The sequence below is a fragment of the Gigantopelta aegis genome, chromosome 3, assembly GCF_016097555.1.
Source record: "Gigantopelta aegis isolate Gae_Host chromosome 3, Gae_host_genome, whole genome shotgun sequence".
Lineage (NCBI taxonomy): Eukaryota > Metazoa > Mollusca > Gastropoda > Neomphalida > Peltospiridae > Gigantopelta > Gigantopelta aegis.
In genome coordinates, this window is record NC_054701.1 from 16,583,467 (window position 1) to 16,606,341 (window position 22,875).

The 22,875-nt window shown below is 34.3% G+C and overlaps 2 protein-coding genes across 3 annotated transcripts in view; one reads left to right on the forward strand and one right to left on the reverse strand.

The window, feature by feature from the left end:
* Positions 1-1,174: 1,174 nt before the first annotated feature.
* LOC121367595 (transmembrane protein 115-like) lies at positions 1,175-9,445 on the reverse strand. Its single transcript, XM_041491868.1, has 3 exons — positions 8,742-9,445; positions 7,185-7,358; positions 1,175-5,811 (listed from the first exon to the last, which is right to left on the reverse strand). Exons 1-3 carry the CDS (start codon positions 9,443-9,445, stop codon positions 5,601-5,603), a joined length of 1,089 nt encoding a protein of 362 aa, XP_041347802.1. The 3' UTR covers positions 1,175-5,600.
* A 461-nt stretch (positions 9,446-9,906) lies between these two features.
* LOC121367596 (general transcription factor 3C polypeptide 1-like) overlaps positions 9,907-22,875 on the forward strand; it is a 236,243-nt gene continuing 223,274 nt past the window's right edge. For both annotated transcript variants that reach the window (XM_041491869.1, XM_041491870.1), the window contains exons 1-10: positions 9,907-10,080; positions 12,075-12,161; positions 13,201-13,409; positions 14,045-14,205; positions 14,965-15,090; positions 18,982-19,102; positions 19,541-19,714; positions 20,238-20,356; positions 21,054-21,151; positions 22,172-22,394. In XM_041491869.1, the coding sequence (XP_041347803.1) occupies positions 12,110-12,161; positions 13,201-13,409; positions 14,045-14,205; positions 14,965-15,090; positions 18,982-19,102; positions 19,541-19,714; positions 20,238-20,356; positions 21,054-21,151; positions 22,172-22,394 (1,283 nt within the window). In that variant the 5' untranslated portion in view covers positions 9,907-10,080; positions 12,075-12,109. The remainder of the gene's footprint in view (positions 10,081-12,074; positions 12,162-13,200; positions 13,410-14,044; positions 14,206-14,964; positions 15,091-18,981; positions 19,103-19,540; positions 19,715-20,237; positions 20,357-21,053; positions 21,152-22,171; positions 22,395-22,875) is intronic.

Sequence of the window (22,875 nt, forward strand, 5' to 3'; positions counted from 1 at the left end):
TTTTGGTGAATTGAACAGTCACAAATATAGTATGAAATCGTTTCACTATGCGACATAATTTTATACCATTTGACAAAACGTCTTTTACAAATTTACAAAAATTTATATACTACATGTATATACCCAATTTCGTAACTTTAAGAAAAAAGGAGGAATTATCAAGGAAATTCTGCAGTCATCAACATAATCAGTTAATATCACAATGTTTTCACAAAAATTATTATTCTCTTCTTGTTATTTTACAGTTGAAAAAGAAAAAACAAATTATAAACTAATTTTAATTTTCCATAATTTTCCAAACCAAATAATCCATGACTAGGATTTTTTTTTTTTTTGGACAGTAATTAAACAAATAAAATATTAACTTATTGACCACTACTAATTGTGGATCAAATTACAAATCTACAATTTTTTATATATATTTTTTTAAATTGTGTTTTTAGAGGAAGCATACATCAAAGGGGTAAAAATGTATTGTCCGTATTGTATTTTTTCAGTGAGGGACCTGTTTTGGGGGTTGCGTCATTTGTGCGCAACAGTACGTATATTTGAGGATTTCTGACGTCGTTGACTTTTGCATGGGAAAAGTAACAAATGTCTGTCACATTCACAGACATGTTCATAAAAATAAAGTTAAAACCAGCAAAGAAAGCAAGATTGAATTTGACCCACTCATAAACATGGCACATTTCTTAATACCTTTTTTCTATCATTTTCAAAGACTGTCATTTCAAACAAAGCTTAATTTTAAAAACTACTTTTGTCTGTTATCAGCTGTTCTGCTATCTAGTTGGTGATGTCACACTATTGTCACTGTGTCTGCTGAAAAAACTCTCTTTACAGATACTTGCCAAACATATGTGGTCCTTATATGTTTTAACATTTATATCTTTCTGGATATCTGTTTATATATTTATTAAAACTCAGAATGCAGCTTATATATTTTAACTAAACAGTTTTACCATTATAACCATTCATTTGCTCAGCTTATAACAGGATTTCAAGACATCTTCATTGTTGTATTTGTTTTCCTAAAATGTTGTCTGTTAACATTGATTATCGAGGACTCCATTTTGTAATTTGCCTTAAAATATTTAAAATAATTTTTATAAATTATTATAAGTACACATATACATTTTGTTGAACATACATGTTTTGATAAAACACTGAAAAGTTTTTGTGTTGGAATGTTTTACTGTAAGCTAAACCACTAAACGTTTTACTCACCGAAACAGGTTACATAGTAAACAATATTTACTGTCAATGCATGCTAGTTTTTAATGCATGTGCAGTAAACTTTACTACATAGCAGCCAGTTTAGTGCTCATCTGAAGCGTAGAAATACTAATAAAAAGGTAGCTATTTGGATAACAACTGTCTGTTGATAAATATCGATATGCTTTACAACCGAATGCTTATGCTCACCAAAACTGATTCACCCATGATATATTGTAGATCCTGATATTAATGCGTCCCTAAATTAATGCGAGTGACAGTGAGCAGACTAAAATGCAACATGAAATTAATGCGATTAACCTCCGTTTGAAATATTGCTTTCCTAACAATTAACACACATGTGAACTTTTCAGTTAAATCTGAGTTACAGACGTCTTCAATGAGATCAACTCACTAACATGTCTGTGTACACATAGATTAACCTGTTTAGTCCCTAGTGTTTTTGGTGAGATCCAACTCAAAGGATATATTTGAAGCCATCATTTATGTAACGTGTATATTTAGCTAAATCAGGCTAAACATTAGCATACATGTATTTATTATTGTCTTTATCTGTGAACGGTGATTTCAAAGTCATAATGAAAAAACAATTCACCCAGTGGTATGCCGACAAAGTTGTGTCAAACTTGAACAGTAAAAACAAAGAAATTGTCAAAGTCAGGATTAGCGTGCTAAAACATATTCACATGTGATGGATCGTGTTGGCTTTTGACAGGATGGCCAAAGACCCTGCAATCGTCACATATGGCTGGCATCTTGCTGGACTATTGGACAATTAGTCTGTCCAATGACTATAATGAATTGTTTTCCAGTTGTTCGTTATAAATATGTTAGAATTTCAATCTTTGTTTTGTTTTAATAGACAAAAACATAGAAATAAATGTGTCATATTATTAATGCGAATAACACAAACTCACATTTTTCGCATTAATATTATGATCACATTAATTTCAGGATATACAGTATATATACATATTAGGGAGAAAGCTATTTTTTCTTTAGAAGTAGCGAGTAGTATATATATCATAACTTTTCTTTGTAAAACAGTTTGCCAAGTCACCCACTTCTATTTCTACTGACCTGTATACCCGGTAAACATATAATTTCCCTTAAACATTACAATAAAATTTCATTAATCAACACTGTTAAATGTGAACCCAGTTAGTAACAAAATAAATAACTTTATACATATTTAAAATATTTACAAAAACCCCCACAAAACAACTTTATACGTACACCCCAAATGAAATATTACAATGAGTTTCATTGAAACAAAACATGGGAAACAAGAACACATTATTGGCTTTTGGGTGGGGGTGGTGGCGATATTAAACTTTAATATTAATTTTGCCCAGTTTTCATAATCTGTCAAGTATTCGTACTACCTGGTATACTGTCCACCTAACCCGCCACCTCATAAGCCTGTGTACACTTGAAAATGACACACAAGTTTGTTAAGACAGTAATAACCTTGACATACAATCAGAAAATCAGGCAAGTATAAGCACATTATTTCAAATTTGAGATATACTACATGTTAATGACATTGCTAAGCAACAGATCTCTACAGTGAATGTCCACAGTGATCAACCAAATATATTAGTATTAATAATAAGCAAGTGATGTCAATACTCAAGTGAAGATTTAAGTGTTTTTTAAACAAATGGTCTTTATACCCAGATAAAATTAAGGATATCAAAGTGCTCTTTACGAACAGGTGTATGTAATGCAAGGTGTTCTCAGTAACAGTTTTACCATCCATCGTTATATATCCAAATAAGAATAGGCCTCAGGATTTCAAATTTTATGGAAAACACTTCTTTGGTTCCGAATCCTGTGATCACTGGAACCCATCAGTGCTCTACAAAGCAAGTTCAAATTTACTCTTCCCTGGTCAGTAAAGTATAATAATTTAGTCACCAGCCACTTATATTTAGTAGCCAGCTAATATATACTTGTAATTAAATCGATTCATCTGCTATTTTACGGCACATTACTAATGTCATAATTGTTATTAGGACTGCATTCGAATGAACTTGTGAAGAGGTGATTCCTAGTTGTTAAATAGTAATTACAAGTTACTGTTTGTGTCCAATTCCACTAAAACAGTGAACGACTATTAACTATCATTATTAAATTCCGTACCCAATAATTGTATTAAATGAATTTAAGCGAATTACTATTTTAATGACACTGCTAAAATATGCATTTAAATTGCAGTACTCATTAAAAGTTAAATAAAAGCATTGTGGTAATACCTACCAGGCTTCAAAGTGTTACTAGTAGTTACCAATCGGTAAATAATATTTATTTTTGTCACATACTGCCTTGTAAATCCATAAATACTTTTTGGTAAATAGTTGTGTCTTTAAAGCCGTCTAAAGTAGAGTCATGAAAATAAAAACATGTTTTCATCCTCCACTGGTGAACATGACTTCCGACGTGATTGAAATGATATTCACGACTGGAGACATCGTTATCATGGAGGACCCGTTATCACGATAAGCACGAGACGATTGGAGCGCAGCATAACACATATACAAGTCGACATTTAAAATAATTAATGTTTGAGTTTCAAACAGAGAAGTAGGGACATACAGTGGCTCAACAATGTCATTTTAATGCATTAAAAAAACCTGACTCTAAATGGGACAGGACCGACTTGGTCCAAAAGTGAACTGGGGCTGAATTATTTCCAAACGCTTGATATTCAAGTTAAGGGAGACAACATCATAACGAAATATTACCTCTCACTTAACGTCATCGTGTTTACTCGCGAATACTGGAAAATCGTTATTCATAGTCCGATTAACATGTCTCAAACTTTTCAAACAAATTACCAATAAAAAACACGTTTTATAGAAGATAAATTGCTACTGGTCCAGTGTTTTCCAATGTTCAGTTTTGTTTAAAAATTATTGGACAGTCGCCAACTGGCGAATGTGATTTTATTTTTTAGACGCCAGGGAAAGTTTTTAGTCACCATGGCGAGTATTTTACTCCCTTTGTAGAGCACTGCCCATCAGAAACTCTTTCTTGTTAATCATAATAATGATGGAATGTGTTCCATGATAACGTGTAATGGTAATCAGGGTTGAGAATTGGTGAACTGTAAAAAAGAGGAAATCTAGAGGGGTCCGGGGCAGTGAATTGTAAAAAAGAGGAAATCTAGAGGGGTCCGGGGACAAGGACGATTAAAATGCGAGGAAACGCAATGTTTCATGAGAGGAAAATCACAGATCCGAGGAGAATTGCCACCCCTGGGTAATGGACCATCGCTTTCATGATTTTTGCTGACATGCTATCTCCACTTTATCTGGGCCTGTGCTTATAAAACTTTTAGTCCAGACTCAATCTCTAATGATGTCACACACAAACAATTGGTATAGCGTTGTCATGATATTAGTGTCTCAGACTCTATTAGAGTCTTGAGTCTAGACTCTAAAAGTTTTATAAGCATCAGGCCAGAAGCAATTCTGTGAAATCCAGAGGCCTGTAATAAACCCAAACTTCATAAATTATATAAAAACTCTTTCCAAGGACTGCATTTGTAAGTTCCAACTTTAACTAGATGGAAGCGTGAATCATCATATACGGTAGGCACCTTATACATGTGTGACCCTACGGATCATAAAAGGCACCTTACACCTGCGTAATTCAGCAGATAACTGCCGACACCTTTTAGGGCCTAAGAATACTGGCCAAATCACTTTAATGAAATAGCTCAACAAAGTGAACCATCTAATCTTGTACCTGCATTTTCCATCCATTTGAACCTAATAGAGTTATTAGGCCCACCTTGGTCAGTAACTCTTAATAACAAATGTGCTTAATAATTTAATGGACAAAGAAACTTAAGCACTTAAATTTGCTCTAGTTTTGACAATGAAATTTTCCATATTAAGTGAAACTAGGTGAAATTCCTCAAGCATATCTACATTTGAATGATAAATTTAATTCACAAAAATAAAATGTACAGAAACCTTTTATGCAGTGTTCAAACAAAAATTAAAATTAGATCCAAGTCTAAAAAATAATACATATAATGCTAGTGAAAAATATATTCAGTAGGAAATATTTTTTTAAAAAGAACAATAGAGAGGTCAGAATAAATGATTTGAAAAGAACAACAGAGATGTCAGAACAGAAGATTAGGAAAATACAATGACAAGGAAGGGAAACAACTCTGCCAGAAACAGTAACAGATGATGTGACTACCAAATGTCCACAAAATAATCTGATAATATTTCGCCACCATGACATCACTACACTGGCTGTTGTTGATGTTATTATTTAAAAACAAAATGAGCTGGAGTGGTCTCCAAAAACCACGTACACACGTATTCTGTCGATCAAACGCATGTCTATGTTGATTCTGTCTTGTTTTCCTCAGGCTGTGAGAAGGTTGGTACAGGAAGTTTTACTGGCGGCACAGATTCAGATTTCTGTGGAAGAGGCTTTACTACTGGAGACTCAGTCTGTCCAGCCTTGGCTCCATCTTCATCCATGGTAGGCCATGATGCTGGTGTGTCTACCTTGCTCAATCTCTCATTCAAAGCCTTCAGAGCCAATTGCCTGATAAAAGAAATATTTAACTATTATCATAAATACTGGAGATCAATTAACACTATTATACATTGTGAGTGCTTACAGTAACTTTAACTCCAGAAAGTACCGTCTTCAACTGGCCTGGTTATTATTTCTAAATTTTAACTTGACGCCCATAGCTTTGCCTTTGGGAATTGTAGCATCATTTTACAAAAAAAAAGAGAGGGACTTTTCAGTTTTATTTCAAAAAGCTAAATCATATTTTAAATGAGTAATACTACACATATATATTAAAATTAATACATCTATTTCGCGTTATGAAATGTTATGGGTGATGGAAGGGGTGTTTGTTAAGTGCTACATATCATTTTCAAAATATATCTGTATATAATAATAAACAAAAGGAATATTTACATTCAAATTGGGCATTTTAAGTCCAAAACTGGGTGGGGAATGATGCTGTTTATTGGGAGTTTAGAAACATAGGTGATAAAACCCTGATACTGTTTGCAAACCACTTTGTTTGAGCAATTAGGAAGCCTACATTCACTGAAATATCAATGGCACAGAATCTACCAACCAGCTGACAACTTATGTGCTGTAATGTACTTTTATTATTGGTGGTTGGGTACTGAGATTGGCCCAGTGGTTTAAAATGACAGCTCGCATTCAGAATATTAGAGCTATTATTTTTTATAATTTATTGATAGTTTAAAAAAACCCACTTGAAAGTGAATGGGGAATAATTTTGTTTATGATTTTATGAATATGAACATGAATATTTTCCAAGACGTATGAACATTTTTTTAATCCTTAGATGACTCTGGTGAACAAATCATAACAATAGCTTTACACTGTCTATGCACATAACAGTTAAACAGTTTATTTTGTTAATAATGACTGGCTAACATTTGATAATTTTGATAGATGAAACGCATTACATTTTTCCAATTAGTACTAGAGTAGCAAGGGAACATTTATATGCACCATCGCATAGACAGGATAGTACATACCATGGCCAGTGTTTTTGCCAGAATTTTTTTTTTGAGTATGACGCTATAGAATTGAATGCAGCCAGTTAACAGGGGGTCAGGGGGGCCTCCCCAACAAAGAAAATGGGTTATATTTAGGGTTAGGGTTAAAAAAATCATACAATAATGATAAGAATAATTAATTTTGTGAAATGTTAACTTAAAAACATAACAATTTGGGAAACATAACAATTTGGGTATGCCGCCATACCCGTTTTACCCTCTGGCAGAAACCCTGACTGAAACGAGAAATAGCCCAATAGGCCCACCGACATGACAGGGATTACAGACTGACTGCGCATCAAGCTTGCATTTTACCACAGAGACTATCAACACAGAGCAACTGCAAAACAGCAGTGTTACAATCACCTTCTTCTTTCTGCGTCCTGTGGATCGGTGCCTGGTAAACTGATGGTTATGGTGCTGGGTGCACTGACATCATAGTGTCGCTGGGGCTTTTTGCACACTTTCACTTTGACAAGAGCAAGAAATATGGTGTTCGAGACAATGGAAATGAATGGCTGAACTTGTCCAGGAAAGAAGCTGTCCAGAAAAAGAAAGAATAAGAGTTAATAGTTCATTAAAATATATTTCCTCAGTATTCAGAAATAGGGAGAATACATAAAACTAAATTAGTGAAATGGAAGTAATTTATACAAAAATGTGAGCCCTAAAATCATACTATATTCATAGGATAAAACTTATTAAAAGTAAAATATGACAGTTCACAAATGACCATTAAAACATTGACAACAAATATAATTCAGAATATTAGCAACATTGTTTTCCTGTATTTAATGTTTAAACATTTTGCTAGCTAAGGAACCACAACAAAATGTCAGTACAATATTTATCTACTGTAAATCATGAAATTAATGCGTCATGATATTATTGCGTCCGTACATGAGTGAACAAAAATGCGTATTTTTATTATGTGTTGGGCAAAAGTCCACATCACATAAAAAACACAGTTGTGTTCTTATTATATTGTTTGGGCTTCATCTTTCATGTTAAAAGAAGTCAGTAGTTGTTTTGCCAGCTACTACATAATCTGAAGCTAATCGCATGGTAGGTCGACTTAAAGTAGTGTAATTAGTATAACTACACCTTATTGTTAAGGGTATGCCTCGTACTTTTGTGTGGTGATTGCTTCTAATTAATCCACCAGTAGGAATAAAAGGTAAACGGGTCGCTATTGAAGGGCACAATATTTCACGCGAACGCAGACGTATTATTCTAATAAATGTTTTAGAATGATTTTATACACTTGATGCGCAGCACAGGAATAGACGTTAACAAATGCGATATATTGCAACAGTGACAACTTGCGACCAGTCTAACTTAAAAAATGCCATGTATAGAGTCGAGCCAAATGGTTTGAAGAAATATGCACGGATTGTTGGTTGCAGTTATATAATTTTCTACTGTTTAATTTTTAAAGGAATATATTTAGTAATAAAATTTGTTGATGATAATTTTACAAATGTTCAAAACAGTTTAAATGTATACAGTAATCCAGAAGTGTAAGAAAATTTGAAAAATACTCACATCGCAAAATGAACTTTTTAAAAACAAAATATTTGGAACATCACTTTATTATATAACTGCTATGATATTCCAGGAAAGTGAAAATAGAATGGCAACATCGAAACGAAAGAAAGATTCTTGAAGTATTCACAAAACGACATTTAACAAAAATAGTTTTTGTATTTTGTTTCATCTTTATATTATAAAAGTTTTATTTTATTTAGAAGTATTATAGTAAAATCCTGCACATTTTTTGTATTGGGAATGAGACTAAACAAAATGCGTCAAGTTATTATTGCGTCGATGTCTTCGCCGCATTTTTCGCATTAATTACTTGCTCGCATTAATTTCATGATTTACAGTATATTATGATTGCAATAAAGTAATATAAAATAATACCTAGCAAAGCTAAAATTATCAGCCATATCTCCACGATTTCCATTGGTGTGCTTTTGATAAAATCTAAGATATATCCAGCTCACAATGATGCCCCATCCAAACATAATTGGGAATGGTCCTGGAATCAGTCCAACTGCTCGAAAAACAATTGTAATTATAAACAACAGCAGCGGAATGTGTGTATTACGCAACTTTCCAAATGGAGAGGCCATCAGAATATGATCTGGCATCACTTGTTTAACAGCTACAGAGAAAGCTGCGATATATCCTGCCAATCCATGAATATAAACTTCAAAAAGATAAATTTCATTCACAGTAACTAGGTAAATCAGAAGGTAGGAAAATGAAGCAAGGATACCAACAGAAACATTCACGATTTGAAAGAATATGAGCATGTCGAGTGCACCCCATAATGGCTCCAACAACTTTCCACATAAAATAACTACTGCAATGTCAACAAGGACATCCCAAAAGTGAAATTCAACAAAACAGTAGGTGAAGAAGGAATAAATTCTGAAGTTTGGAGGAATTACGTATCCAGGAGTAACCGTGATGAATGGTTTTGCTGATTCTATAAAAGAAAGGAAATATCCAAGAGTTACTGCAACAGCTACAAATTTCACAACCACGCTGCTTTTACCAAATGCAGCAGATAATTGTTCTTTCATAAATGATATTTTACGCTGTGACATGGAAGAGGCCATTTTGTTGCCCAGTCTGTTCTTTTTATTAGTTCCTCCATTTTATAGAAGCGGTCATACTCGGGAACTTATCGTAATTATCTTACACTTAACACGTATAAAATAATGTGAAATGCATATTTAATAAATCCAGATGACAGAAACAAAAGAGTAAAATAATTTCTAATATCAGGAAGGTAAGACAGAAAAATAAAAAAGTAAACATGAAGAGCAAGATGACTTCCAAACCTCATCCTACCCCTGGTTTACTTTGGACATTTATTGACAAAAATAATATCACATTATATGTTGTAAATTTAAATCACAGATCTAATTCAAATGCGTATTATAGTCCTTAATTACGGTGCAGATAAATGCTGAGGCGTACGTAATTTCTATCAACGATTTGTTGTAAAGTATGGAGGTGCTCTATTTTTATTGGTGGAAGTCACTAATGTTATATATTCGGATTGATGCAAGAAGAAATCAGCAAATTTTAATAAGCTTTGTACTCTTTTCATTCATGCATGCAGTTTACTTTATTAATTAATGTTACTTATTTTGGAATATAATTTCATTTTTCTATTTGAACAAGTTTTATCAGACCCTTTTGGTTAAAATGGCGACATAGTCGCGGGTTCGATTCCAGTGCCTGCCAGGTGAAACATTTTCTTTTTCATTTATGATTCTATTTTTCAAATTCTAATGCTGATCCATGCATTTTATTTTTTATTTTAGGAAATAGTTTAAAATAATGTGTAAAGACTGTAGACACGTCAAGACAGCTAGAGGGGCTTGGGTATGAGGCTGTGCACCTCCTCCCCTACTTATTAAGTTATTTACCTTTATAATAAAAATTAAAAAGTGGATTTTTAAATATTTCAGAATGCTCTCAAGAGCATCAACAATTCAAAAGTTTAACAGGGCATCATGCTATCCTGCCACATTAAGTAGTTACATGGTGTGAATGTTGATGCAGGCATCGAAATAAGTCTATAGGCTAGTCCGTCACATCCTCCTACAATAATGTAAAAGTAAAAGTGTTCTGGAAATAACAAAAATATACTATTTTTGTGTGCAATTTAGAAAACAATTTGCTCGGAAATAACCAATTTGTAGTAAATTCCATAGTATGAAAAAAGGCGTTCCCTGTGGGAGAAAATATCGTTCAGGTTACCACATCATCGCATATGTCAAGGATGTTGAGATGATACTTAATTTTCCACAAAATTGTTTAAATAAAAGCACCACTACCTAAAGTTTAATAATTCATTCATTTCAACTTATTTTCATGCTTATATCCAATTAAGGTTTAGGCACGCCCTCCTGGGCACACACCTCAGCTATCTGGGCTGTCTGTCCACGACTTTGGGTTAGTTGTTAGTGAGAGAGAAGAGGGTGTAATGGTCTTACACCTACCCACTGAATCGTTAGAACTCACTCAGGGTGGGAGCCGGTACCTGCTGTGAAACCTGTATCTACCAGCCTTATGTCTGATGGCTTAACTGAGACTGGCAAATTGTAATCATTTATATGCTGTTTAAATCAGGTGTACAACGAGAGCAGTGATATGAATGAATAATGAAGTATCAGTGTGTTTGTGAAGGAATGATAATGTGAACTGTAATCTTCATAAATTTATGTGTCGTAACCTATATAGTGATTTCCCTAGAAATTTGGCAAGGCATGGTAGACCAAACACTTTGGGGCATTTTCACCATTTTCAGGGCACTTGTTTTTCATTAAAAATACAAAAAAATTAATTGAAATAAACATTAATTATTATGTTGAGGATTATCACATGATGAACAAACATGGGTTACCAGGCTGTTGACGGAATGTAACTGGGTCGCTGGTTGTTCATTATGTGATAAACCTCAACATAACAAATGTAATTTATTTGCTTGCTTTAATAAATGAATGGCAAAAGATATAAAAGGCATATTTTATTAATTAATAATACCTTTTTGGGTGTTTTAAAAAGGCAATTTTAGAATTAATTAGTGAAAAAGGCATGGTGCTGATTAAGGCAAGATGGTGCTAGACTATTGCGGCATGGTGCTGTACCAAGCTAAAACAAGCTAGGGAAAACACTACTATAGGTTACCAGGCCCATAATATATGGTAACCTGCACATGGGTTACCAGGCTGTTGACGGAATGTAACTGGGTCGTTGGTTGTTCATCATGTGATAAACCTCAACATAACAAATTTACAGGTCTAGACACCTAATGTGCTAGTGAACAAATAGTCCATTCAAGGTTTCGCTTTTACAAATAATATTTCATTATTATCTGTTGTTAATGTGTGCTGAATGCAACCGCAGTTGATAGGGGGTATGGTTGACCTCTCCCCTGAAAGAAAATGGGTTAGGCTTAGAGTTAAAAAAAATCATACAGTAATGATAAGAGTAATTAATTTTGTCATAAGATCAACATAAAAAACACATAAAATCTTCAAAAACAACTTTGGGTATGACACCATACCCATTTTACCCTCTGGCTGAAATCCCGAGTCACTCGAGCGCCAAAAACACATGAGTTATTGGGTGTTACAGGTAAGGATATGAATTGATGATCAGCATTAATATTTAAAAATTCAAAAATTCAATTTAAAAACACCTCCCAGTCAAGTATTTATTTTATTTTTACAGGAATATACCCTTGAGGTTATTTGTATTCACTGATCATGGATTTTATGTCTGGTGTTCTTGAAGAAATAGCCCTTGAAGGGCTTGATGGTATGTATTGATTGAATTGTATTATGGACATAAGGAAACATTAAATTCTGTTTTCATGTCATATTATGATTTAATGTATAAGTTACAACACAGTTGTACAAACTATCTAACCAAAAGCTGTGGAATACTAAAAGGCACACACATTCTTCAATGAGCTCTTTATCAGTATAGATATCGATACATGTACAAGGGTGCAGCAAAGTATATTCACTAATCCTCTACACTAGTACCCGCAAAAACTTAATAGTCTGCCAAGAAGTCTACTGATTCAGAAAAATAGCCAGCCTAAAATTAAATACTTTTTTTTCATAGTTGAAAAAAAAAAGTGATTATTCTTCGAACTGGTGATTATGTTTTTAATTTGTTCATCAGAATTTTCACTTGTGTTTGTTTGGTGGACTAGTACTTTCTACAGCCCTGTATGTACATTTACATTTATTGTTGTGTATTAATTACCTATTACTGTATGCAGGTATAATATTGAATAGTCTGTAAGACGTATAAGTCATTTAGTAAATGGAGATTATTACGTATGCAGACTTGTGTGTCATAATGAATTTATGAAACAAGTGTCAGGATTTTTATAATAAGTGCCCAAGTGAGAGTGGCGGTAATACTTGAATTGCGACACAAGTTTTGTAAAATCAGTACGAATAACACATAAGTGTACTAATTTATTGATTACCGTATTCATATTATTATTGTTATTTTTTTTATGAATGACAAGGACCGTCTCAAAATGTTTTAACCACAACTTGAAGGAGACGTTGAAATGACGTCATATTTCACATGCACAGTCTCAAATGTTATGATGTTGCTTCCAAAAATTATGTCATTACACTTGTTATTACACTTGTGCTTTGTATGATTTTATTAACTTGGTTAGGTTGAACTTTGTGGATAATAATTATTACTGTATAACACTGGATGGTCTGTAAAAAGTATAAGTCATTTAGTAATTATCTATTACTGTATGCAGGTATATAACACTGGATGGTCTGTAAGTCATTTATTAACTAAGTACTTGTACTGTATTCAGGTATAACACTGGATGGTCTCTGGTTAAGACTCTCACAAAGGGCGTCAGTTTCTCTTCCACTTGATAACAACACCAAAGCGTTTCTGTGGCGGAACATTGCAAAACATCCAGACTTGGAGTTTTTCGAGCTGCCTGTCCCGAGAGAAGATCTTCGGGTGTACAACCGGTTTGACTATCTCGATGCAGACACAGGGTTCTGGATCGACTGTGTGAGTAAACTCTAACAGAAATATGCTCCCAATTTAAAAATAAAAGCACTTTAAAAGGGCAAGCTCTGTCACTTGCCAAATTTGCCAATTGCAAATTTTCAGAACAATTGGCAAATTTTATTTTAATTTAGTGAAAACAAATTGTGTGATAATTTATATTTTGTTGGAAAATAGCTATAAGTTTTGCATTTTTTAAAGACAATTTGGCAAAATATTCTGATCACCCAGAGCTAGCCCTGCTTAACTTTCAGTGTTAACAAGCATATATAGTCAGTTGAAAAATTAATACTTTCAATTCCAAAGTCTTGCTTTCACTATTTCACTTCAGTATGAATGGCATGTTCAGCAATTTTCAAACTGTAACTAAATTGATGTCTTTATTTTTGTTTTCATTTATTATGACAATTATTTGATACATGTATGGGGATCTGTCTAAACATGTTTTTGTCAATAAGTAATTTCTCTCTCTCTTTTCGTTTGTACAATAGTGTCTATCTTTCTGTATGAAAAATTAACTGTTGTCAGCCTCAAAAGTAAATTTGACTTACTGTTGCGTCCACCCCCGCCATTTGCTTATTTCCATGCTGTACGTGTAATAAAATTTCTATAATAAAACCTTCTTACTATAATTTCAGCAAATGCTTCCTCCTGATATCTATCCAATCAGTATTGTGAAGTCGACGAGCAACAACATCCAGGGATCATGTGTGACCTATCAGCAGCGGGTGAATATCACACCCATGCTGTGTACTGCTGGTGGAGAAGTGGCCATAAACCTGGAAGAAGCCTTGATCAAGTGCGGAACTGATTTTTTTGTTTTGGTTATATATCCACTAGTAACCCTATCTTAAGAGGCCATATACAAATTAACCTGTTCTCCACTTGTACACTATATATACTAATAGACTCCATCATATGTGGTCATGTGAGATAGAAAAAGTACACCCGAGATTGTGGAAATGTCAACCCGGGATGAGGTTTGCCGAGTTCCAGTGTCGAAATTTCCACCATCGAGGGTGTACTTTTTCTGTCCCACATGACCGCATATGATGGAGTCTTTTTCTCTCATCCATTCGGTAAATAAACCATTATTTTACACATACAAACAAAGATGGCTGAAAAAGTAAACTTCTTTATTTGTCTGTTTTATCATAAATAAACGACGCTATCATATTTGCCCTGTCTATTTCATGTGTTAAATATAATTTAACACAACAAATTAACAAGATAGCTTTTATAATGAAGGTTTTAATAACAAAATATCAATCTAAAACTAACCAGGTCGCATTAATATGACATCATATATTACCAACACTGTAATACTCCCCATGTTAAATTCAACGACGTCATAGCCCATGAAAGACAAATTTATTCCGCATGGGCTGATTTCATGGAATGGGTCTGTCTTGCATGGCTAGGGATGGGAGAATAAAGATATCCTTGTATACTATACACGGCAACTCATGATGTTTTACAACACTATTTGCATTTAATGTTATTGTACTCTCACTCTCTTTTTACCAGTTTTCTCACGTTCAGTGTTGCATTTTTTTAGATGGGGTTCCAAGTTGGTTGTAGTTGCCAGTCAGGACTTGCGAACACGTGCGTTGGTAGGAAAGGAGTACATTCCCAGTATTCAACTTGACGACATGAAGTACTGCATTCTGGAGAGGATTGGAAGGTGAGCTCATTGTGTATACCGTATATCGCTGTGTATTAGCCGACTCCATGCATTAGCCGACCCCCTAGTTTCACCCTCCAAATCGGCTTTAAAATTATCGACCTTGTATATAAGCCGACCCCCCTATATAAAACTAACCAAGTCAGATGTCTGTGTGGTCTCTACAAAATGACAAAGTACATCTGCTTTCAAACGTCATTTGTCACAGCAAACTTATCCGGAAGCAGTAGCCGATTTCTATTTATAGAAACAGTGTCCGGTTAATTTATTTCTCGTAAAATATAAGTACCAAGATAGCGAAATATACCTAAACATTCTTGATTGCAGCCACACGTTAAAAACACAGTGACTGTTTGTATTGTTGATTGTGCTAATCGGTCTTTTCATTACTAGTCGGCTATACCCTACCATACCCAACCACCCGTGTCGATTAATCCCAAGCCGACAAACAAAACAAATGAAGCTGGAACAATTAACGTGTTCACCGGTTTAGTAAGCAGTTTTGTAATGACACGTGACCTGCGAAGTTTTCCGAAATTGTTTTGATCGGTCACCATTTATTGTTGTTTAAACAGATAAATATTACTAAATAACTTTTAAACACCAACATTTATTAAAGATGAACATATATATACAATTTTAATATCTTTTATTTGTAATAGCTTGTGTTAAAATGCAATATTAAACCTTTATGAAAGCGGAAATGCAGAGCACAATAATGACAATAGATCGAGTCGAGCCGTGACGTCACTATTCTAACTTTACATTTCCAATAAAATGTTGACTCCTTAGATAAGCCGACCCCAGCCTTTGACTTGATAAATTTTGTATCAAAAAGTCGGCTAATACACAGCGATATACGGTACATGTGTGGATTTTGATTAGTCATCAACTGGTCCAACCAGAGTGGACATAGAGAATAATACACAAGTGGCCGTTAGATACCATTTATCTCACAAATTTATCTCACAACGAGCAAAAGCGAGTTTGATACGTTTTTAAACAATGAGTTGTGAGATAAATGATATCTAACAGACACGAATGTATTATTCTATTTCTTACATGTCCTCAAAAGCCAGGTTTTAAGCAAATTTTAACATCTTTTTCAACTAAAAGTTATTTACAGCCATTGCACTTGTAGCTGACTTATGCGTCACAGACGCATGAATGTCAGTGTAACTATATGTCACAGTCTAATTGATGTCCATCATGTAGTTTTTCATTGGTTGTATTGCATTGGTGACCTGGTCATCAGTTAGGAGCAGCCAGTCATAAGTCTTGAAATTGTTAACACACATACATTTGTTAACAACCATGTGTAGCCAAAAATAATGCATGGTGTTCTCACCAACGGGTGTGTAAGAATGTATGTTTTGTGTCCATTCATCTGTACTACCTATAGTTATTCTGCCCATGTTTAAAGATACTGATATCCTTTGGGATGACTGTTCCATCCAACTAGCACTCAGTCTTGAAAAACATTCATTTAGATGTTCTCCTTTTTTTGGGCATTGTCTCAAGATATTGAAATGAAATTGTTTCATGCAGCTTTGCCTATTTTTAACAGTTGTTGCCCATGAACTTGGAAAATATTACAGTCATACCATATATAGTTTTCTGGACTTTTTCTATTTGTAATATCTCAAGATATTGACCTTAAATTTTGGGTACAGCTGTATCACCTTTAACAGAGTTAAGAAGGCCCTTGAACTTGTATATGTAGTATTTAAATGACCCAGTCTTTTGAATTTTTTAAATTGTAGTTATTATGAAGTAATAACAGTTGTGCATGTGTTTATTGTTACTTGGAAATGGGTATGCAACAGCAAAGTAAAACTATATTCAGGTGGCTCAAAATGGTGGTTGTTGATCTAAATTAATTATTGCATTACAGTTACCAAGTAAGTGTCTTTTTATATGCCCATCTATGGGTCGTATTATGGTATGGCATTGTCTGTCCGTCCGTCTGTTCACGTTTTCTTGTCCAGACCATATCTTGCATACACATGCATACAGGACCATCAAACCTCACATGTAGGAACAACTTGGGATGGCAGTTTATCGCGTACTATTACTAGGTCACTGTGACCTCCTTTTCACGGTCTACTGCACATAACAGTAAATCCTTGTCTGGACCATATCTTGCATACAGATGCATACAGAATCATCAAACCTCACATGTAGGAACAACTTGGGATGGCTGTTTGTCGCATACTATTAATAGGTCACTGTGACCTATATTTCACAGTCTAATGCACATAACAGTAAATCCTTGTCAGGACCATATCTTGCATACACATGCATACAGGACCATCAAACCTCACATGTAGGAACAACTTGGGATGACGGTTTGTCATGTACTATTATTAGGTCACTGACCTACTTTTCACGGTCTACTGTACATAACCGTAAATCCTAGTCCGGACCATATCTTGCATACAGAATCATCAAACCTCACATGTTTGAACAACTCATGATGGCTGTTTGTCGCATACTATTACTAGGTAACTGTGACCTACATTTCACAGCCTATTGCACATAGCAGTAAATCCTTGTCCAGACCATATCTTGCATACACATGCATACAGAATCATCAAACCTCACATGTAGGAACAATAGTGTGTCACATACTATTACTAGGTCACTGTGACCAACTTTTCACGGTCTAGTGCACATAACAGTAAATTCTTGTTCGGATCATATCTTGCATACAGAATCATCAAACCTCACATGTAGAAACAACTTGGAATGGCAGTATGTCACATACTATTACTAGGTCACTGTGACCTACTTTTCATGATCTACTGCACATAACAGTAAATCCTTGTCTGAACCATATCTTGCATACAGATGAGTACAGAACCATCAAGCCTCACATGTAGGAACAACTTGGGATGGCGGCGTTTCACTTACTATTACTAGGTCACTGTGACCTATTTTTCAGTCTACTACAGGTAACAGTAAATCCTTGGCCGGACCATATCTTGAATACAGATGCTTACAGAACCATTAAACCACATATAGGAACAACTTGGGATGGGGGTTCAGTGTTTGAGATTAATGGTATCCCGATATCCCGGGGATACCAAATTTTAATTTTGGATACCAGACTTCAAGAACTCAGTATCCCCCGGGATACCATATAATGTTGGGGTTTTTTGATCCTGAGTTTTTATTTTTCGTTGAAACAATGAAAGTGATAAAAAAAATTCGAGCTTGTACCCAGTCTAATGCTATGCCATAACACAATATCTCCCCCCCCCCCCCCCCCCCCCCCCCATCTCGTACCCAGTCTAATGCTACACTGGAGCAATAGTGACATAGCAAAAGACTGGGAACCGCTGAGTCGCTATTGTTTTTGTTGGGATGTTTCCTTCCAGTCTAAGTGTTCCTTAATTAGACCTAGTAATTCCACAGTCTGTAAAAACACTGAAAAGGCAAGTAGCCTTTATAAAATGTTTTCAACCAATACACCCTTTTTTATTTCTTAAAATTAAAATTGGCTTGCTTGATATTTGAATGTCGGGTAACCATATGCAAAAGTGTGATACTAAATTCTCAGGTGGGATACCAGATTTTGAAATGTTAGTATGCAACTGGGATACTGCACAAAACCTTTAATCTTGAACACTGGGGTTGGTCCAAACCAAACTGTTCATCCATCCTATTGCAAACATTTCACATAATTAAGACTCAAATCATACCCGTAACATATTCATTAATATAGATATTGTTTTCCATTAAACTCCTGATTGGCATATCATGTACCTCACCGGTACTCTTGTTAAGATGTTAGTCGCATATTTGTTTTGAAATAATGCCCATCCCAGGAAATATGAATATAGATTCATGTTTGTATGTGTATGTGTAGTGACTCATTATTTCTTGCAGAGCACGAACTGACGGCGTGACAACTGCAGGAAACATGAGTTTAGATGTCTTCAAGCTGCAGCCGAAAACCTTGTTTTACCACTGCAAGGTCCTGCAGAAACACGGACTTGTGAAGAAGCAGGTAGCCATTTTTAAACTACTTTTTTTGCCTAATAGTTTCTGCTTTCAGTTAAGATGAATTTAGCAGCCATGTCATCAAAGTTGTCTGTATTTTTTCAAAATGTCATATTGAACAATTATATTGTGTTCTGTCTTCGACACTTGAAATACTATGAATGGAAAGACGTGTTGAAACATGGTTTAATTAACTTAGGTGTAAGAAGTGAGGTGGAGTCAGGGAAGGACTGTATCCCTAAATCTAAAGCTGAGCTGGCCAAAATATGCATTGCTCTCCTCCATTTGAAAGATTTGAAATTAATATCTGACTCTTCTGATTTTGTGTGTGTTTGTCTCTGAAATTTCACTATCATGCATTACTTGTCTGCTTTAAATGTATTTTCATTATTTTTCTATCATGAATTAGATCATTTATGAGGATTATATTATTTGAATTTTTTAGTTTTTTGTGGCCAAAAGTCAGCCTGGAAAAAATGTTCACTGCCGTTTATTTCATCTGGCAAGATTTTTCACGCCAATCAAGTCAAAGTACATGCTGCTGTGTGATCTGGTGTGCAACTATCTTGTTAAGAAACCCAACAAACGAGAAGAATATTCAGCTGTCAAACAGTATTTGGTGAGTGTTATTAAAGCAGGAAAAAAATGCATGCATTTAAATTTTGCTTTATCTGCCCTCAACCTCGACTTACAGAATTTATGTGCATGCATTATTTCCATTTCAAATTTGCAAGGCAGATACCAATGATAGTTTGCGAAATGTATGTGTTGCCAACATACACTATTATTTTCACTACAGGTACCAATTGTAGTTTGCGACATTTACACATCGTGAACAGGCACTATGGGGCTTATTAGCTATTTCCTATTGCTCATAATTATTAATATTATAATGTCAGAAATATACAAATGTTGATAGTTTTGGACCATTAAATATATAGTAAGTGTCAATGCTGTTTTCTACTACTTTCTGAAATAGTAATGCAAACAATTTTAAGACTATCAAATTCCATGTATTTTTTTCATTAAAAAATTCATAATTAAGTCCCAGTATTAAAAGATGTGTTGATCCTATAGCAGTTAGCTTCCTTGTTCTTTGTTTACCATTTTCTGGGAATAAAATAAATAATCTTTATTTGTAGGACATTGATGAAATAATGTTCAAACGACTGTTGGCAAACAACAAGAAGTATTTCATAGCTGAGGAGGTCATGTATCGAGAAATGTATCCTGATGCTCCAGCTAGTGAATACATGACAAAGTAAGTTATTCACCAGTTTGTGTTTAACCTGTCATTGTGTTTTTTGAGGTTTTTTAAGTAGTAAAAGTTTCTGCTTGCTCACGGTCCAAGGGGTCACCGGGTCATAGGAATTATCACCCTTAATGGACTGAAGGGATTTTCCCCCATGCTAACAAAGTTTTGTTTTTTCTTTAACGACACCACTAGAGCACATTGATTTTGTTAATCATCGGCTATTGGATGTCAAACATATGGTCATTTTGACACAGTCATAGAGAGGAAACCCACTACATTTTTCCATTAGTAGCAAGGGATCTTTTATATGCACCATCCCACAGACAGGATAGCACATACCACAGTCTTTGATATGCCATTTGTGGTGCACTGGCTCCAGGTACATCAAAGGCTGTGGTATTTACTGTAAGGTTTATGGGAAATGCATTTTGATGTGACTAAGTGTCAAAGTAGTGATAGTTTAAAAAGTGCTATCATGTCATTAAATATTCCTTTTTTTTATTAGTTTATTATTATTAATCTTTTTGTAGCTTTATATGTCTTTACATTTATTGTTTTTATCTTTGTAGCTACTTCAAGATATTTCTATGATCATATTTAAGATTAAAACATACGAGTCAATGACTTTGCAAAATGCAGCATCTATGTTTTTTAATTATTCCAAAAATTATTCAAGAAAGAAATATTAATTGTTTTTCCACAGATCATTAATAAAGGAAAAGCGTTGTAGAATTCTCAAGTTGATTCATCACCCTGACGACGATGAGGAGGAAGTAGATGAGGAAGAAGAAGATGATATTTGTAAGGATTTTTCAGAGGTGTAATTTGTAGGGCTGGTGAAGTTCAAAGTTACTGTCGTTAAAAAAACAAGTTTTAATGTTGACAAAATTACCAAAAATCAGAAAAAAAGCAATTTTATTTATTTATTCAAATTATTTAGTTTTGCAACATTCCTATTACCCACAGGTATATTCCCCCCCCCTCCCACCCCCCACCCCCAAAAGCCACCATCCTACTCCAAAAACAAATGCATGAAAAAAAATCCAGAAACAATGTCACATAAATCATTATATAAATAACTTAAACAGTATTTATTACCCATATGGTTAAAAATATCTTGGTACATATCAAAGTGATACGTCCCACTAGAACACCAAGTGGGACGTAACACTTTTGACGTCACCCGATGATGTCATCAATTGGTGCATAACCTTACAGGAACGTGAACGAAACAAGATGAATGATATAAATTAAGATAGATTATGGGTAATAAATAGGATATTAAACTCACTACCATTTCGTATCATGTTTATGTCCCTCGTGAAATAATTTTCACTCGGGACATAAACATGATACGAAATGGAATTTCGTTTAATATTCCATAAATCTGTTGTCTTAGTTGTTTAAGGCATGGGGTTTTAATGACTCAGTGCAGAGGTGTTACAATGAAGTGACAAAGTAAAGGAAGCCTTTCAAGGAATATTTTGTTTTCAGAATTTTGATTAGTGATTTGAAAATTGATTAGCTGTGACAGCTGTTTAACTTTTTAGAATATAGTGTAATAGAGTAGTGATATCAGAAACTTGTATAGTAAGTCATAATGCAATACTTAAAAAAATAATGTTCCCTGCAGGTAACAATGTAAATAAAGGCTTTTTGTAATCTTTGTTTATTTCATCCAAAGAAGCTGTTAATGTTTTTTGGATGTTAGGTTTTTTATTTATTTATCTGATATGACGGAAACATTTGCATAACATTTTTGATATGTTTGTTTCATCCAAAAAAGCTGTTTCTACATGTAAAATTAGTTTTATGTGCCAGGTTCGGCGAGCGTACTGGACAGTAACTGGGTGTTCGGCCAATCCCTGATGCAACAGTGCTGGCACCTGTTTGACAAGGCGGGGCCGAATGGACTCGTCCAGAATGATGTCGGCAGGAGACTTAACCTAGCTCGACTCGAGGCCAGGTGTTTGTGCAAATATCTGTTGAAAAGAAACTATATTGTCTCTGTGCTCAAAGACTTTGGAAAACAGAAAGTTACAGTGTAAGTTGTTTAAATATTTTTTACATGTAGTCATTTAAAATTTATTTCTTAAACATGTACAGTTTCATTTGGCATTCCACAACCCAACATTTTAAAATCTTATTATTTAGATGAGTTGAAAATGATTGAAATTTTGACATATAATGACAATTCAATAGGACATCAATTCACTTGTACAACATAAACAGTATTGCCTTGTAGCTCGTTGAGTATTCTCAAGTTCTACCATTTATATAAACCCAGTATCATTATAATTCTCTCATATACCTCATTAAGATACTGTCCTGAAATTCTATAGACATTAGACTGCTTTATTGTCCATATAGTTCAAGATATTCAGGGAAATATAACCAGTATGACCCACATGTGTTATAATGATTTCACATGCACAACGAATGATGTAATTTTGTGAAGCGACATCATAACTTAATGCGGCTTCTACAGTGTAAACGCTTATGAAAATGGCATCATTTTGGAAAAT

Bases quoted from the DNA above. Each gene is read 5' to 3' on its own strand.
- LOC121367595 (XM_041491868.1), bottom strand. From the start codon at position 9,445: ATGGCCTCTTCCATGTCACAGCGTAAAATATCATTTATGAAAGAACAA. The intron at 7,359-8,741 runs GTATTATTTTAT...TTTTCTGGACAG, and splicing joins GATAATTTTAGCTTTGCTAG to CTTCTTTCCTGGACAAGTTC. The intron at 5,812-7,184 runs GTGATTGTAACA...TTCTTTTATCAG, and splicing joins CAGGACGCAGAAAGAAGAAG to GCAATTGGCTCTGAAGGCTT.